Raw genomic sequence first — 18,220 nt, 5'->3', positions numbered from 1 at the left:
GGTTTGAAGAAATAGCCTAGTACAGCATTTAAAAAAAAACCACTATAAATATAGGACTTTCCACCTGCTTTCTATGTAGTGGGGTTTTACCTGGGCTGTTGTAGGGATGAATCGAGGAGTAGTGTAAGTAAAATCAGGGGGTGGGTTTGCATCTGTCTTTTACTCTCTGTCTGATTTTAACCAAACCCAGCTTGCTTGATGCCAATGTACAAAAGATGCCGAAAGGGTCATAGCACCCAATTTCTCCCTGGTTTCTTTCTCTTGCTTTCTGGGTTTCTGGAGACCTCCCATAGCACCAGTGAATCCCTCAGCCCCACAGGGATCCTTCCCTACTCCCAAGGGCTCATGCAGATAGAGTGTTTTGTTCCCAGAGCTGATTCCTGTCTAGAGAGAGAGAAGATGGTGCTGGTCTCTGGTGAGCAAGTCACTCTCCCCTTTTAAGGTGAGATGGCAAGGTCTATAAAGAGGAGAAGGGAATCAGGGTAAGGGTAAAAGGTTTCAAAGGATGACACTGTGTGCGAAGCCATTGTGGTGGATATTATGGTGAGTTTTGTACAAACTTTTGATGCCACAAAGATTTAGAATAATGATACCACTTCTGGGAAGAATCTCACGTAGAATGAGGTGAAGAGACTAGTTGACAGAACTGGACAAAAGCACTAGTTAAAGCTTCAGAAAGACAGCACATGTATAAACCTCACAGTCTTCTGACTTAAATCTTGGAATAGCAGCATTTGGAAATTTTTGCTGTTTGTGGTGGTATCAGAGTCTATGTTGCCAAAGAACTTTTAATTAGCATTAATAAGGCTGTTTTAATTTCTTATCTGAATTCAGAGTTTGGTTTCTATAATAAAATGTTGCAGTTTGGAAAAAGATGTTTTGAATCTGATGTGTGGAAATAACTAGTTATTATATGTTCCTTTTAAAATCAGTTTAAAGTGTTTATTTTTTATGGGAGTTATATAGATCCTGAGTGAGGGGAAAATAATGTTGGAGCGAGGACCTGACTAAAAATGTCTTAATAGTGGCCTTGAAAGAGAAGAGCAGAGGAGTTGGAGGTGGTCTTTCGTATAGTGCAGTCAAGTTATTTTAAAGACCAGTGATTGTAAATTTAGTTTTAATAAATTTGATTAGCTAACATGGACTGGTCTAATTTATTACCTTTTCTTGCTTTAACTGAATTTTGTTGAAATGGAAAGCATGTGGCTGTGTATTTCCCATCTATGTTTGCATATAATACATAATAATTTCAAGAAAACTGCACAATTTAAAATAGTTTATAATTTTGTCCTCCCCTCTTTTTTTTTTTTCTTTCCCTCTCCTACTTAGAAAACAAAAAGCAAATTTTCAAAAGCTTTTGGATTAAGGCTTTGGGGGTTTCAGACTTCCTCTGAGGTGACAAAACCCACAAGTAATTCAATACCTTCATTTAACCTGATGGATTTTTCTCTTTATTTATATGAATATAATTCTTGCTGTAATTATGAATGAGAGATAAATTCAAAAGAGAATAATAGATTGGTAATGACATCTCATGAGATGTAGCGGTTCTTAGTAGAAAAATAATTCCACTTTTTGTTGCTGGTTTGGAAATCAAGAAGGGATCCTTTTGGGAAAGTGACCTTTTTAATGAGTCCTATTTGAACACAGTCATGAGTGCTGTATAGAAACTTAAATCAGTCTGCTGTTCAGGTTTTCAGTGCTCATTTTTTTCAATTCAGAACAGTAAATGAAACTTTATGAAAATGGGTAGGAAATTGAAAATGCTATTTCAGTGTGTATTTGAATTTCTGATTAGAGGCATTTGGGGATATTAAAGCTGATGTGCCATCACTAAGTGGTGCTTCCTGCTAAAAAATATAACACCCCCTCTTCCATCTCAACAAATCCAAACACCATCCCCCTCTTAGTTTTCATACCTGGATTTAAAAAATTTTTTTAAATCCATAGACTTCTCAATTTGCAATGCAAACTTTGTATCCTGTCAGGTTCTGAGGAAACAAAAGGTTGGTGGTACAAATTTATGGATTATTTGACTTCACACATGCCTTCATGAAAAAACACTATGTTTATAGTTTTTGCAGGGGGTGTTTTGATTGTTCTTACTGAATTGCCATGGTTTTTTGTTTGGTTGGTTGTTGACTTTGCACATTTTGCGACCCCCATCACACTATGAGTTTTAGCCTAGTGCATAACCCTAGTGCAGTTGCTACTTAAATAGGTTTCTCTAGTCAGCTCTATCTGATATTTGTTTTCTGAGAAAGCTATTTGTATTTGCAGTATGTTAAACATGTGCTTTTTCAGAAGTGAAACACAGAACAATAACTCTGATAATGCTGAGAAACTACTGTTGCTGAAAGTAGAAGTGGCAATGGACAGAAGCAGGCAGAGTGGCTGTGAGCTAAGTAACCTTGCTAGATTGGCAGTTTTCCAATAATACTAAAAATATTACATAAACAACTGTAATTTCTTCAGGGTATAGTTATGTAAAATGTAAAAGCATGTTGTAAATGGCTGAGTGTAAAATCTTTATACAGTTATTGATAGACAGTGAAACACCGCTGGCTATTGCTTAAAGGGCAGAGGTTGGGATTTTTTTCAGTTTAATATGCAGTGCATATTAAAAAGCATGAGGTGACAGGACTAGCACCAAGAATTTGTAGCTAAAGGAATAAGCATCATGGCTAATGGAAGAAAGAGGCTTCTATGGAGAATTTACTAATGAATACTTTTCTTTTTGCCTAATCTCTGAAATCACACTTAACAAAAACTGGATCTCAGTTGTAGTTGTAATGGATCAGATGTGACCTCCCTTAAGGTTTGTTTTTCAGTGGCCACCAACATTTTTTTGTACTTGCTGTTGTTGAGTGTTTCCCCTGTTCTGTAAATTTTCAGCCAGGGAAACATAAGACCTGGAGATCAGTTGACTCTCAAAAGAAAGCCTGTAGAAGGATAGATGTTGGTATTTGGGACTTGTTTTCAAAGCAAAAGGTGCAAATATGTTTCAGCTTCAGGTAACTTATGTGGAAGCCTGTGATGAGACTTTCAAGCACCAGGATGTGAGTCCTTTATGCTGATACCTTTCCTTACTTAAAAATGACTGCAAGAGAGCTTTTAAACTAAATAATAAAATTTTATTTAAAATTGAATTATAACAGTCAACTTCTTAATCTAAGAAAAACTTAAAGTGAGATTGAATATAAATAATCCTAACTTCACAAATAACTTCCTCCACCTATTGCGTCCTTTCAGGGCAGGTCTTTTACCAGCTTTCTTGAAGCCTGAGCATTCATTGACTTCTGGAGTTGCAGCAAACCACAGAATCCTTTGGATCCTTCCAAAATGTCTCCTTTTTTGTTAGTATTGAGTGATGTGAAGAACAATGTAGTTTGTGCTCTCATGAATGAGCAAACATTTTTTTGTTTTGGAAGATTATATATCCCTGATGCAATGCCTGTAGTTAGGACAAAGCATGTATGAGCTTTCACTCTGCTGCTTATTTGCAGCCTTTCAAGGGTACGTAATATCTTCAGAAACAAATAATTGAGAGGAAATACAGCCTGTCACAGACCTAAATGGAGTCAGAGAAAAGTTCTGTGATTTCCCTGCTCTCTACTCTTCTCATATTGAGATGTGGCCTCATGAGCTTTTGCAGATCTTAAGCAAGCTTCAGTTTACAGAGTTGAGAGGGTGTGGCTCTGTGATATGGCAGGCAGTTGCCTTATTTCTGCGTTTCCTGATTGTTTTAGATTTTTTATTAACCAGCATTACAGACTTCTGGAGTATAAAACTCCGCACGGCAGTATTAGGCAGGCTTAACTGTTGTGGAATCTCTTTTTATGGGTATGTTATTAAAAAATCTAAACTATATCAAGTCCTTCTTTCTGTTACTTAGGAATAAAAAGAATACTGCATTAGTAGAACACTTCTTTCAAAGAGATGAAAAATGATGGGAAGATAATTTTTCTTTCCCTTGAGAAAAGAGAATTTTTATATTTTTGGAAAAGCTCCAGTGAATACATGCTACTTTGTATTAACTACTGTAACTGAATTATGTACCAGCTTGGTTTTAACATGTGCTAATACTCTGAAAATGCTTCCTTTTGAAGAACTGAGAAGCTTACATAGCACTGGGAGTTAGTTATGAGTACCAGTGTTCATTTGTGCTTGTGTATGCATGTTTTTTCTACTACTTAACTTCATGATATTAAATTTATCTGCAAGGAGGTCTTCAACATCCTTGCAAGGGGAAGGAGATGGGCAGGTACCGACTTTTTTACTCTCATGACCAGTGACAGGACTCAAAGAAATGGCACAAAGCTGAGTTGGTGAGGTTTAGGTTGGATATTAGGAAAAGGTTTTTCACTCTGAGAGTGGTTGAACACTGGAAGAGGCTCCCCAGGGAAATGGTCACAGCACCAAGCCTGAGAGTTCAGTTGTTTGGACAATGCTCTCAGGCACATGGTATGATTCCTGGGGTGTCCTGCACAGGACCGGGAGTTGGACTCAGTGATCCTGATGGGTCCCTTCCAACTCAGAATATTCTATGTTTCTACAGTGTTTTGATAATTTACAAGTGTCTTGTTTAAAATGTGTTCATTACTTGTTAAATTACCTGATAGCTTCTTTACCTCTTTTTCAGATCTTTGAAAGAATTTTGTTTATCTGGGCAATACGTCATCCAGCCAGTGGATATGTTCAGGGCATAAATGATCTTGTTACTCCTTTTTTTGTAGTCTTCGTTTGTGAATATATAGGTAAGATTTGTCTTAATACTAGATTATGAGTTAGTATTGGTTTTGAAACATCATTTTCATTTTAATCTGACTAACAGTTTGGATGAGCTAATCAAAGCATAGATTGATACATTAATTTTATCATAAATGTTTGTAATTATAAATCTGTATCGCTTTAAATATATACTGAGAAGCAACAAGATTTTAAGTAGTCAGTGAAGTTCAGGAATCATCTTGATTTCTACTTAAGCAGTGTTCATTGTTTTATTTTCCCTTTCTCTTTTATGTTTTTTGTGAAAACTTAAAATTGTACATATGAACTGGACAACACCAGCAAAACAAGAAAGAAAAACAAAAAACCCAATAATGCCTGATCCACAGGAAAAAAAATCACCAAAACAAAAAAAGTAACCCATGAAACACAGATATTGTGGGGAAATTAAAGTGAAGGGAACCTATTAAGCTGCATCTGTGACTGAAATAATGGCATCCTGGAATTAGGGTCTGAAAATTAAGACAACAGTAATCAAATTTCTCTGTTTAAGAACTGTGCTCTTCTGAGACTTACAACATTAGTAATGATGGTAGTGTCAACAGCTCTATTTGTGTTGAGTTTGTGGCTTTATGTGTAAGTATACTTTTGAAAACATAAACAACTTAGATGTGGGATAAATCTTAAATTTACAGATTTGTATTTAAATTGTTATAAGCATTAAGAGAATGACAGATTGTTAATAATTCACTAATAACTTGGATATAACTATGGATATAAAAGGTAAGGTTTAGCAGTAAAAATGACGGTGTTAATCTGGATTGAACTAAAACTGTTTTTCTTGTGCTTGTGTTTGTCATACACACATACAGTGAAAATTCAAGTGTGTATGTAAACTTGAACAATGCATTGTCTGGCTACTTCTGTAGGGCTGCATATAGTGGATTCTTCCTACCTGGTCTGTGCAAGATATCCATCGGTGTATTAATCCAGATTGATTCATTTTAATGAAGGACAGATTATCCTTGAGTGGATGATATACTATCCATTTATTCATTTGCATGGCAACAGCTCTGTTGCTTTTTCATTTCTTGTTTCATAGGGGGACATTTCATTGCTAAGCAACTAATGAGAACTACTGCTGCTTTCTCCCTAATCATCTCTTAAGTAGGGTAGAGGCCTACTCCTGAGAGTATTTGCAGTTTCTGCCTTTTACTTCCTCATTTGACAGATAATGAAAATGTTCTTAATGATTCTAGAACAGTAGGGTCTCTAGTAGACTTTAGGGTTGCTAATTGAAATAAGAAGTTCAAATGAGATGTGATTAGAGAATTGATATTCCATGTTAAATAGGCCATTTAATTAATATGGTAAATAAGTTTGTCTTTACCACCAACTTACATTTGGAGATCCTGGTGATTGTTAATGTATTTGCTGCTTTGTCAGGATTTTCATATTGGAGAGCATAGCTGTTCCAGTAAGTGTTTGATGAAGAAAGACAAAACTTGGAAACTTTCAACCATAAAAGATAGTTGGGGGAAATGTATGAAGCTCGGAAAACTGTATTCTGAAAACTCATTGCAAAACTAGTATCTACATATCATAAGAAAAACAGCAAAATGAAGGTTTTTTTTTTTTTTTTTTTTTCCTCCAATATAGTGGTGGTCATGGTTAAGTGCTAAGAGCAGTTATTTCCCCCAGGGACATATAAAAACTTTCAAAGATTTTTCTTTAAATAGCTTTTTGATTTGAATCTTTCTAATATATTCAAGTTACACTGAGTGATGCACTCAAGTTATAATGAATAAATGAAATGGGGACATTGCATTTGCAAAGTACGTCAAAAATCCTGTAATAAAATTATAGGATTCAAAATCAACACTGTGAATTGGGCTTTAGTAATTTATATAGAAATAAACACAGAATTGCAGAATTTTCCTTTCAAAAATGTTTGAAATGCTAGTGCATTTAATATTTACTTCAATAATATTCTGTATTTATTTTAGATTTTTACTTGGATCTCATTTCTTGGTTTTATATGAATATTGGTTTGTACATTAAGCATCTTTATTTATTGCTATCTTTTCGCTATTGACTTTTGTACTTTTCCTAATTTAAAAGAACCCTTTTTTGCTGCAGTTCTAAGTCACTTGGATCCTAATTTATACAGTTGAAAGTGATCATACTTTTATTTTAGCTTCTTTCTGTAGTAAAAAAGTCCTAAAGAATTATTAAGAATTAATAATAAATTCTTATGCTTAAGAATGCCATTAATAATAAATCTGTGCTGAGTAGGTCATCTGATGGTACATCCTGGTAATGTTTAAACGCATTTGCAGTTTTGTCAAATATTTTGGTGGGAGGAAAGCCATGTTTATTTTAGCTTTACGACAACTGAGAGAACCCTTAATCCTTAATCTTGCATAACAAGTGTGTGACATAGTTATTCTAGTGATGGGAGTCTTTTTGCTCTGCTAAAGACCTCTGCAAACTGGAAAAGTTTAAAGAACTTCTGAAGATACAGATGGCATGGATGAAAATGCTAATTTACTTCTCATTCAAATCTGAATGCCATAAAGGAGGTTTTTGGGTGTATAAATAAGGACTGAAGTCATAGATATTTTGATTGTTTAGTATGGATTGTGGTACCTAATTTTACCACATAGATAAACACATGGAGACTATATTGAGGGATTGAATGTAGGAATTGAGTATGTTAAATGTTCAGGACATTCTTTCAAACTTTCCATCAGTATAGTGATGAAAGTGTAATCTGGTAATGTCTCATTAGTTTCCACTCTGCAATAAAAGCAGAATGCTGTAGCATTTTCAGCAAGATAAAACTTAATTGTCAAACCAAGTCAGGAGAGGAAAAACCATAATTAAAGAAAATTTCAGAGGGGGTAGATACTGGCCCCTGCTGGAATACAGTAGTTTCAGTTTTGAATTTCTGGTCTAAATTAGGAGGAGGAGGATTTTAAACCTTAGCTTTCTTATACCAGATAATTTTGTGTGTTATTCTCAACTTTTTTTTTTTTAATTTTTCCTCCTCATGAAAATGCTAGCAGTATTTAATCTTATTTGTCATATTGTAACAGCCTCTTTAGAAATCCAAACACTAGACGTGTGGGAAAACTATTCTGGGCTTACTTCTAACCTCCAGTGTGACATAGCAGTGTTGTAACGTGCCGTCAGAACACACGCTAACACTGTCAGGGCAGTTTTCCTGAAAGCCCTATGTGTTTGTAGCATATTAGTTTGTGTCAAAATGAATCTCATCCCTGTGGATGCACCAGAGGTGTTTTTGTTAATGAGATAAGATATACCATGTGATTACTCACTGTTTGTAGACTTAACGTGGACAAGGAAATTTTGCCCTGGATTGCAAGTTGCCACAGCTGTGCTCTTTGTACACCTTCCTCTTGCCCTGAGTTCCTGTAAACTACATTGTTTCCTAGTGTTAAGTTGTGCTGTACAATTACTTGTGGTCTCTTGCTCACCTACACTTCACTTTATCTGACGTTCCAGTACATCGTCGTTCCCTGGGCTTGTGTGTATATCCAAAACCCCAGAGAGGACCTGGATTTATTCGCCATCCAGAGAGATGAAAGTTTCAGAGAAGTACCACCATGATAAGGATGCGTGTCAGATTGTTGCTAAGTGGAATAGCTGTATGAAACAATTTTAAGACGCCTAGGAGTATTGGATCAAGGGAAAATTAGGAGTTAGTAGGAAGTCAAGGGCAGGAAATGAACACTATTGTACTTGGTCATTTTATGTTGGATAAAGAATGTCAAGAAAACTGAGGCTGCTGAAGACTGGAATGGTGATTGAGATATTGTCTGCAATCTTCTTGAAATAGAGGAGCCTGAGAAGTTGATGATGCTTACAGGAACTCATGAACTGAAAACTTTGAGAAGAGAGATCTTACCCTTGTAAGTATTTTTTCTTGCCATCTTAAATCCTTTTGTAGAAGGCATTCAATGAAACTCCTGTTTTTTAAATTGATACTGCTATGACTTTATGGGATAATTAATCTAGGCCCAAGTCCTGTTGGAAGTGGGACAGGATTTATTCCTAGACTTCTTTTACTATGAGTAAAGAAAGGCTCTTTGGTCCTGAAAAAGCCTCCATCTGTCTATATCTCCCTTTCTTACCATTTTTTCCATTCCCTCTCATATGTTACAGGAAGTCTTCCTGCCCTTATAGCTGGTATGCAATCTCATTTTTGCATTCTTTTCCTCCTTTTCAACAGCGAATAATTGTATTTAAAACTATTAATTTTGCTGGGGTTTTTCCCACAGTTTGAATACTGTATCCAAAGTGATTCTTTTTATTGTATAATTGGAGTAAAGTTTCAGAGCATTTTATCATGGCCATATCTGAGGGGATTCCTCAGTGTTTGTTTATAAAATATGAAAAATTGTCAGTTAAGCAGAGATTTTTTTTTTCAAGAGAGATGTAATTTTTGTGTGGTAAATATATCTGTTTAGAATGTACATAAAACTGAATTTCTGTATGATGAGACAGCAAGCCAGAGAGCAAAGAGTATTAACCCATTGACTTTAGGGAACTGCTTTTCTCCATACTACATAAAGTAAAATTTTGTTTAGCATGCATTATTTCATTTACAAGACCAAGCTGAAGCCTTGATTGCTACAGTATATAAATTAATTTGAGATAATTTATCCTGCTGTCATAAATATCTAGACCTTTATTATTCAGTTCCACCAATTCACTAGTCCTTGGAGAATTATGAATAGGACTTATACACTGTGGTTTTGAGGAGAGAAAGTGGAAAAGATGTACCATATTTGTAGTTGTTTAGAAGAGACTGACACTGAAGGATGACAAATTGTTTTCATAAAATAGAACAAAGAACTATAACTGGGTTAACTGGATGTGTCTTCTTCTCCCAGGTCCTTTAAGTTCCTCTGCCTTCTGATTTACTGGGAAAGAAATTCTGGAAGACTTCCCAGGACTGATTTTCAGGAATATGAGGGATTTCTTTGATTTGAGAGAGATGCAAAGATTTTACTTGCAATTGTAGTATGCTCTTCAATTTTTCTTTTAATTTTGGCATTAAACTTTGTAATAAACTTCTACTGTTTTCATGCTTTTCTTTGCTTAAATAAATACAAGGTTTTGCACAATATTGTGTTAAAGTGTTTTTATTTACACATTTTTTGGAAATGATTTATGAAACATGAAACAAATTTGCATAAAAGCAGGGACATGAAGCATAATTGATATTTTAATGTTTCCCTGCAAGTTGTGAAACTATTAAGAAAGTAAATTTTTTTTAGAACCCTTTTAAAATTTGTATGAAAAATTATTCAAAATAATTTAAATCACTTTTCTGTCAAACAGAAATTCCATACCACAAGTTCCATTTAATCGCATTAAATTTTTTCTCCTTTATGCAAATTACCAGTAATGTAGTTTCCATATACAAAGGTATATTTCAGTGCTGTTTCTTAATATTTCCATAATTTTGTAGTAATACTTGTGACATCAGGAAAGTTGACTCAAGTTGTCATAAGCATGAGCAATTTTCTATGAAATAGTCTTTGATAATTACATGGAATATTGTTATCTGTGTGATTTGGGTGAGAAAAAATGAAGAAGTCTTACAGAAAACTGTTGAATTCAAGACTTGAAACTCCAGACTGAAAAGTCTTTTACGTAAGTCCAGAAAACATCATCTGCATTGCTCTGAAAAAGCTGCAGTACACGAGCCACTCGGTGACCTGAATGTTTTTACTTCCCCGTCAGTTCTCTTTGCTGCACTCTTTGCTCTCATGTATTACTGAACACTTAGTATACATATACATGTATATACATATATATTTATAACTATAACATGGCATGGAAGTTGTTCAGCGTTATCTTAGCTTGCATTGAGATAACCACTGTTCACTTTTTCAATTTCTAGAAATATGTTGTCCCGCTCTCCCCCTATTGCTGTGCCAATCTGTTGTCAGTGAAAGTAATTTGTAAGTGCTGCAGGGTAGCTGAAGAGAGGGAGGACTCTAATGAACAAGATAGACAGTATTTGAATTTGGTTTCACAAACTGATGATTCCTGCTTTGCACCATAGAAAAGGTCCAGAATTAAACAGAAACCTGTGTTGAGCCCATCCACAGAGGACTTGGTGCTTCTGTGCCAGTCTTCTGTGCTGTGGGGCAGGACTGATTTTGACTGCAGTGGGAAAGCAGTTAGAAATTTTTTCCATTAACTTAAATATTTTTGAGTTGTAGTTTTTGAAAAAGACTCAAAGTTCCTTCAGGTAAATTACATGGAAATAAAGACAATAAGAATAAAGACCTGAATTTTAGTGCTTTAAAAAGCAAGCTTTTGAAGCACTTGGGCAGATTATACTTTTAAATTGTTAATTTGTTTTTATGTATGTCTGACTTAAGAAAAAATAAATTATTCACGATGTCTGAGCAATTGTCTTTATTAATATATAATACAGTTTTTCAGGCCTAATTGGATAAAGAAATCTTACTATTTTACATTCTTTATTCACTTTAAACAAGTAGGAGAATCCATGTGAAGATAACTAGCCCTGAATTGTTTGAATTTTTTGTCAGCTAGCAGTGCTTGCCATGATACACTGTCCTGTCTAGGGTTGGTTCATAAAGCAAGATAGTTGGAGGCATTCCAAACAGAAGTAAGGAAAATGTAGATAGTATTAAGAGGACATCTCATGCTTAGTTTGTGAGGGGTTAGGGAATAAGGGAGCATGAAGAAGGGCAAATAAGTTGTCAGAACTTGTGTAATGGAGAGAACTGATAGGAATCAGTGAATTATACATTTCTTTTAATCTTTTGATCCTTTTATTTTGTGTTTGAATATTTATTTTAATTATTTACCTGGACAAGTTCATCTTTATCTTTTAGCATGAGTTGTTGGAATATCAGTTTTTTAGTTGCAGCTTGATTCATTCTGTAGTGGGCACTTTGTTCTGGCTTAGAGTTATAAAACGATTTAATTTAAGAATTATTTTTAAATGTAGTTACAATAGTACAGAAGTCCAAATGAACGTAGTTAAGCTTTACTCAGATATGCAGTTTGTGTGTGACTTCCTAGTGGTAGAGTTTATTCCCTACTGTTTTTCCCTAGTTGCTTAACCTACTGGAAGTTTGTGATGGCATTTAGTGTCAACTATATGAGTGGATCTGTTTGCATAAGTGCTCTCTATAGGCTTTGATAACGAGGTGATTTATTTACTTAACTGGTGGATTTTTGGCTAATTGCACCAACCCACTTTTGGCATAATTTGGAATATAGTAACCTTGAGAGAAGATGTTAATAATGAGCAGCTGAGCATATATCTGCAAGTAACTGTATAGGGTAGTTGGGTAGTAGTATATTGCTGCATATATTTTACTCATTAATGTACTTGATTCCCTGTGAGGTCTTGGAACAGTGTGAACTGGATTCTTATGTGCTGTAGAATCTTCCAGATCCCATTTGTTCTTTCAAGAGGTCAGTGTACCCTGCCTCTTCTAGCTTAATTTCTCTATTCCTTAAGCTTCACAGTAGAGCCACATGTTTGAGTATTTCCAGATTATGTTTTGCTGGTCAGAAAAAGGTTTGCTTGCTGTGTGCTTAGACGACACAGCTGAAGCAGGGCTTTCTGCTGTCAAAAGAGGTGGCTTTGCTTTTTCTTTTCCAACCCAAAACATGCGTTCCAGTCTTCTTTTTTTGGTCTGCATTGGCTTTCCTTGGGCACAGTTAAACTGGCTGGAAACTATGTCCATAATAAACTGAATTATTTAACTTTCTGCACTCATCTTGAGGATTTGAGAAGAGAATCAGTGCTGATGTGAGGATGGAAGCATATTAGGGAAGAAGGGAGAAGCAAAGGTCTGTTTAGTGCCAGGTAGCATTTAGACTGCTTTAGCTGTGTAATAACACATGCTCATTATAAGAATTTGTGAATTACACTGACTTTCTGCTTAGCAGGTTAGGAAGCACAACAGACAGATACAGGATATGGCAACCTGCTTTTCTATTATTTGCTTCCTAGTACTGTCTTGAATGACCTTGATTTACTATAAACAGTGCAGTTTTACAAAATCAGTTCTTCTGTCTGTTTCAATTTTTATTTCACTTTCTTTAATATACTGTCAGATTTCTGAGCTAATTAGAATGGTTCATCTGAAGTGTTGGATGTATTGTTGCATCTTGAGCTTTGCCCTCTTCCTTTGCTTTTTCTACGTAGACTTTTTTTTATGTTAATTCTGTCACGTTTTCTAAAATCTTACTTCTTTCTTTAAAGTATATTTGTAGTTCTTAGTAATCAAAGTGTTCAAAGTCATATCATACTGATGTGATGGAGAAAGTAACTCCAGTAATCTTCAGGACCTCCATGGAAACGAAATGAATTTCTTGAAAATCCATTCAGTTAACTGCACAAACTGTAAAATGAAAATTCTTGTTCTTATGAACTGGCACATATTACTAGCTTGAATATAATGTGGGCTGTGATAAAATATTTTTTATCACTTGATTACAGATATAGAGTAGTAATAGTCCTGGATACTTAAATCATAAGGATGTATTAGTTGACAAAGTAGGATGCACCTCAGCTTTGCTACCTTTCTGGAAAAAATTAATGTAATTCAACTAAAACTGGTTTCGTGGATAATTTTAAAAAATGCTTCTATCTATTTGCAGTGGAATAAGCCTAATTAAAATTAGAATTCTCTCGCTGTTATTAACAATAGCTGTCAGAAGTGAAAAAGAGACATTAAGATTATCCTAAGTATATCCAACTGCTTAATTGCCTGTTATTTTTAGCTTTGCATGTGAGAGAAAAGCAGTATTTTGAGTAATGTTATTAATTGCTCGTAGTCTCTTATGAGTGTCTGTTTAAAACAAAGCAAAAACATCCTCAACCTCCCTTAACACCCGAAATTTTAGTCTATTAGTCTTGCAAATTTTTTAAATTTTTAAGTGATCTTCAAAGAAAGAACAACCTATATAACTTATTTTCAGAAAAGCATCTACATATGAAGTTGCTGTGCTCCGCGTCTGAAACCTGTCACTTTACCCTACCTAAGTAAATGTTTCAAAACAGTATCATAACTAATTATCATATTTTCATTGAAAGTGTAGCAACAGTGGCTGCATTTTCTGATCTGTTTTGCATTGATTTTTTTGCATTTTTTGACTTACAAGCTTTAAAAAAAGTATCTCAAGGGATTAAGAAAGGTTGGGTGTGGAGAAAAGCTGTAAGAGCAACTATGGAAGAAGCAAACACCTACTTTCTCAAAGATTAAAATAAGTGTTGGACTGAGGATTTTTCAGACCTAATGATTTCTGATGCCTGGTAGTAATTGCTTCAGGGTACCACTGTTTAAGTTAAATGTTCTTTTCTTAAATATGTTGCTATATATGACTGGCTTTCCTGGTACATAGAGGATTAAATGAAAATTTTTAATCTTTGGTCGTGTAAGATACTAACTGAAAAATTGGCAATTGCCATTTCATAAAAAGTTTTTTGGCTAAATCTGTAGGCATGAAATTACAATCATCTTCCTACTCTTCCTAACATTACAAAGATTTCTTACTGATGCTAGAGCAATAATAATTGGATTATATTTCCTTAAATTTAGAGCTTCTTTTTATTTGTTGTATTGCTCTCCCCATTATTGTGAGTGGAGGCATCTGTAGGTGGAATTCAGTGGTTTGGGTTGGCCTTTATTTTAGCTTGTTTGTTTTAAATATTTGTTGCATGCTTCTATGTCATACCAAAGTTTGTCTTGAGAATACTGATCAGCATACTACAGTGTATGGCCCATCCTCCATTTACTTTTTGTGGTAAAGCTGTGCTTTAAAGTGAATCCTCTGAAAAGCAGCTGAGGAGTTCAAGCCCATTTAAAGCCCATCTTTTAGATGACTGTCATGGTTTTACACTTTAGAGGAAAAGCCAAGTAGGGACTTGAAAGTTACTAATAAGAATTTCTTCAATCATATCAGTGCCAGGAAGTCTATCAAAGAGGCAAAAAGTCTGACGCTGGTGTCATGGAACCTATAAAATGCCACCTCATAGCAGGAGACCTATGTGGATTTTTTACTTAGATGTTTCTTGTGAAGAAACTTTCCAAATCCTGTCTTATGGGCAAAATCAGAGCCATTCTTTTGAATTTTTGCCATAAGAGATGTATAGAAGAAATCTCTGAATTAATAAAAAAATTCTTAGGTCAAATGGGGCTAATCAAACTTCTATCATAAGTAATCAGAATAAATAAGTCAGGTCTAGCCTTTCTATTGATTTGAAGTGTTTGATGTTTTCAGCTAAGTCAGATTTGTCTTTTAAATCACAGTCTTTTTGTATTATTCAAGTTTGCCTTTTTTTTTTTCCTTCTGTGATGTATACTAAAAAGAACTTGAGGAAAAAGAATTTTTGTTTCCCATGTATTTATTAAAACAAATCTGTCAATGAAGGTCCTCTTTTACTGCATAGGATGATGTGGATTTAAATTATCTGCTTTTAAAGTTTATTTTGCATCTATATATGTGTTTCTAAATTTTCAGATGTATCTGTCTAAAGAAGATGTGTTATTTCATGATGCTTAGTGCACACTCTCAGTATTTTAAAAATGAAATTAATTTTATAATATGAATGCTAGTGTAAAAATGCATTTCTCGAGTTTGTACATTTTGTGGTTTATATTGTCTCATTTTTGAAGGCAATTAAGAGATTAATAGACTAATACTGTGAGGAAGTCATGAGAGATTAGTGAAAGGTATTCTGTTTGAAACTACAGACTGGAAATGTTGTGTCATGGGAATAAAATGGATAACAATATCTTGGATAATGGTAAAAGCAGTAAAGTAAAATTAAAGAGAAACCAAAAGATTTCTTCAGGTATAAAAATGGAAGAATTGTGAAGAAGGAAGTTAATTGCAATAAATATAGCTATGGGAGAGACATATATTCCAAAGGGAGCAGCATATTTTAGTTCTGGCTTCTGCATTCTTATTTCTCCTCTCCCCGTGGTCTCCATGTAGTTATAATTAATGATCATCCCTCTATAGTGAAGCGGCACAGGGGTGGTTATACTTCCAGATCGAAGTCTTCTCAAACATGCTTTCCAACAGATTGGGAAATTACTTTAATGGCTTTTTTGCCATTAAAAGTGGCTTTTGACATCCAAATATCACAACTTTATGTGTTTATTATGAAGTAACTCATGGGAAGAAAAGCTAAAAGAGAAAGAGTCGCTTAAGCAATGACAACCTGCTTTACGAATGCCAGAAGCATAACATTCCAATCCTGTTACATAGATCAGTAGCAGCTGAAGATCTAAGAAAAGATTTTCAAATTAGGTGGATGAGTGATTAAACAGAATTGTAAGAAATTTTTTTTGGTCTTATTTCCAATGAGATGTATGGTTAGTTAATAATTTATAGATTTCAAACCAATACAAATAAATGTCAGAAGTTTGTGTGCTGCAACTTCAATTTGAGTTGGCTTTGCTTGTAGTTTAAATGCAAACCTTTTTTACTCATAGTAATAATAAGGTCACTGGGTTTTTCATTAGCATGGGGATATTTTACTTGTTTTTTATTTGAGAAATTTGGTATTTTAAATTTTTACTTTAAGCTGTGGAAAAGAAATTTTTAAAGCAGAAGTGAAAAATTAAGTACTTAAGCACAATAACCAAAAAAGGCAAAAATGTTTTCTTGCAAAACAGTTTTTCTGCTGTAGGCTTTCATTGCATTATTTCACAGGAGCAGAGAGTACTTTATGCTTTTATAGCACGTTCGTTTTGACAAAACTCAGTACACTAAAAAAATTGGCTTATGAATTGTGTTCTCATAAAAAATATTTGTGAACTGATTTACGTGTTCCAGCTTTAGTCAATTATGAGATAAAAATTTACTGCAGTATGACTGAAGTTTAAAGACAACTACTTTTCTTACAGTAACATTGTTGAAGAAAATTAGAGATCATACAATTTTTCAACAGAGCAGGCTTTTTTTTTCCGTAGAGGTTTGATTATTTCTTTTTCTTGATAATAAATACCTATATGAAATGTAAAAATATGTTTGAATTTTATGAAAAAAGCAGGCCTTGTGGCTTGCCTCAGAAGCATATGTAGCAGTTTGATTAGGAAAGTGTAAATCACAGCAGATTAAAGTAGTTAAGGAATGCATTCAGCAATTAAGCAATATAAGTAGTGTTTCCTGCAGAGTGCATTCTCCTCAAATATACTTCTTCAAATTCAGTATTTGCAGTTTGTGCTAAAAAGTGGAAATAATGGATGGTACTTAATTTCTGTTGTAAATAAGGCAAGAAGTCTGTAAGGTGGATTTCTTATTAGCTGTGAATGATGTGGGACCTTACAAAATAAGGAAGCATGTAATTTTTGGTTAAGAAAAGGGACATATCTATCCATTTGAGAGTTGGATATTGCACAGTGTGGGTTGCAGCAAACTGCCACTGTCATAGATGTGTGCGGATGATGTCACTGAAGGACAGTTTTTCCTCAGTTTGTTATGCCATTCAGGGACATTAATGGGTTAAAGTAAAAATTGCTTCATGAGTGAGTGAAGTTATACTTACATAGAGTTATGGTCATATGTGAATGGGTGGTAAGCTTACTTGACAGTGGCAAAGTTTTCAGTCTTCTGTCACCGAAAAAATTACATTTCTGAATTTTTAGAAGTTTTTATATTTACATACAAGTGCTTGGATAATTTGTATTAATTTTATATTTACCCAAGTTAGAATTGAACCTTTGGGCTTTTGAAGTTATCCAGGTAATGTCTTAAACATATTTCTGTTTACGGAATTGTTCAAATGAGTTGTCTTTGCCAGTCTTCTATTTTTAAGTAATTACATGCAAGACAATTTCTTATTTTGATTTTTCTTTTTATTTAATAATTTCAGTTAAGAAGCATTAATTTTCAGTACTTTTAAAATCCATCCCTGCATATGCAGATACATATACTGGTTTCTTTATCTTTTAAATATTTTGTAGCCTTTAGTGCAGTTGATTTTTTTCCATCTCCAATAAATAGTTCTTTTTCAAAACTACATTAATTTACAGATTCTTTTAGAAGGCTTTTCCAGTGCTGGAGTGATAGTTCTGAAATAACTGTCTAATCAATTCCATACCTGAACACAGGGAAGGCATGGGTTCCTGAGGTTTGCTTTAGACTTGTTTGACCATACTATGGTTTACTCTTGTCCCACACTTGGTGTTTTCTCTCTGCGTGTTTGTGGTTATGTGTGTTGATGCTTTGAAAAATTAAATGATAAAGGGCAAACTAGTTAATTAAAAATGCAGTGTGGAAGACATGTTCAACCTTTAATCTTTCATTTCCTATTCTCCAAGCACCTTTTGGATTTCTCAGGGAATTCCCCTATGAGGCATTCTAAGAACATACTCATCAACATCCTGTGCTCATCATGCATACTGGTTGCTAATTGTGAGTCCTGTAATTCGGTGTCACATGCACAACTTCT

General features: G+C 34.4%; 1 protein-coding gene across 1 annotated transcript in view; it reads left to right on the top strand.

The window, feature by feature from the left end:
* Positions 1-18,220, top strand: part of TBC1D22A (TBC1 domain family member 22A) — a 146,554-nt gene that overhangs the window by 27,516 nt on the left and 100,818 nt on the right. Inside the window, exon 8 of the mRNA XM_042018268.1 lies at positions 4,643-4,757. Coding sequence (XP_041874202.1) covers positions 4,643-4,757 — 115 coding nt within the window. The remainder of the gene's footprint in view (positions 1-4,642; positions 4,758-18,220) is intronic.

The sequence above is a fragment of the Corvus kubaryi genome, unplaced genomic scaffold, assembly GCF_017639235.1.
Source record: "Corvus kubaryi isolate FWS band 111438036 unplaced genomic scaffold, C.kubaryi_AGA036_p1.0 137, whole genome shotgun sequence".
Lineage (NCBI taxonomy): Eukaryota > Metazoa > Chordata > Aves > Passeriformes > Corvidae > Corvus > Corvus kubaryi.
Note: the sequence above shows the minus strand (reverse complement) of the source record. Positions and strands in the feature narration are given on the sequence as shown.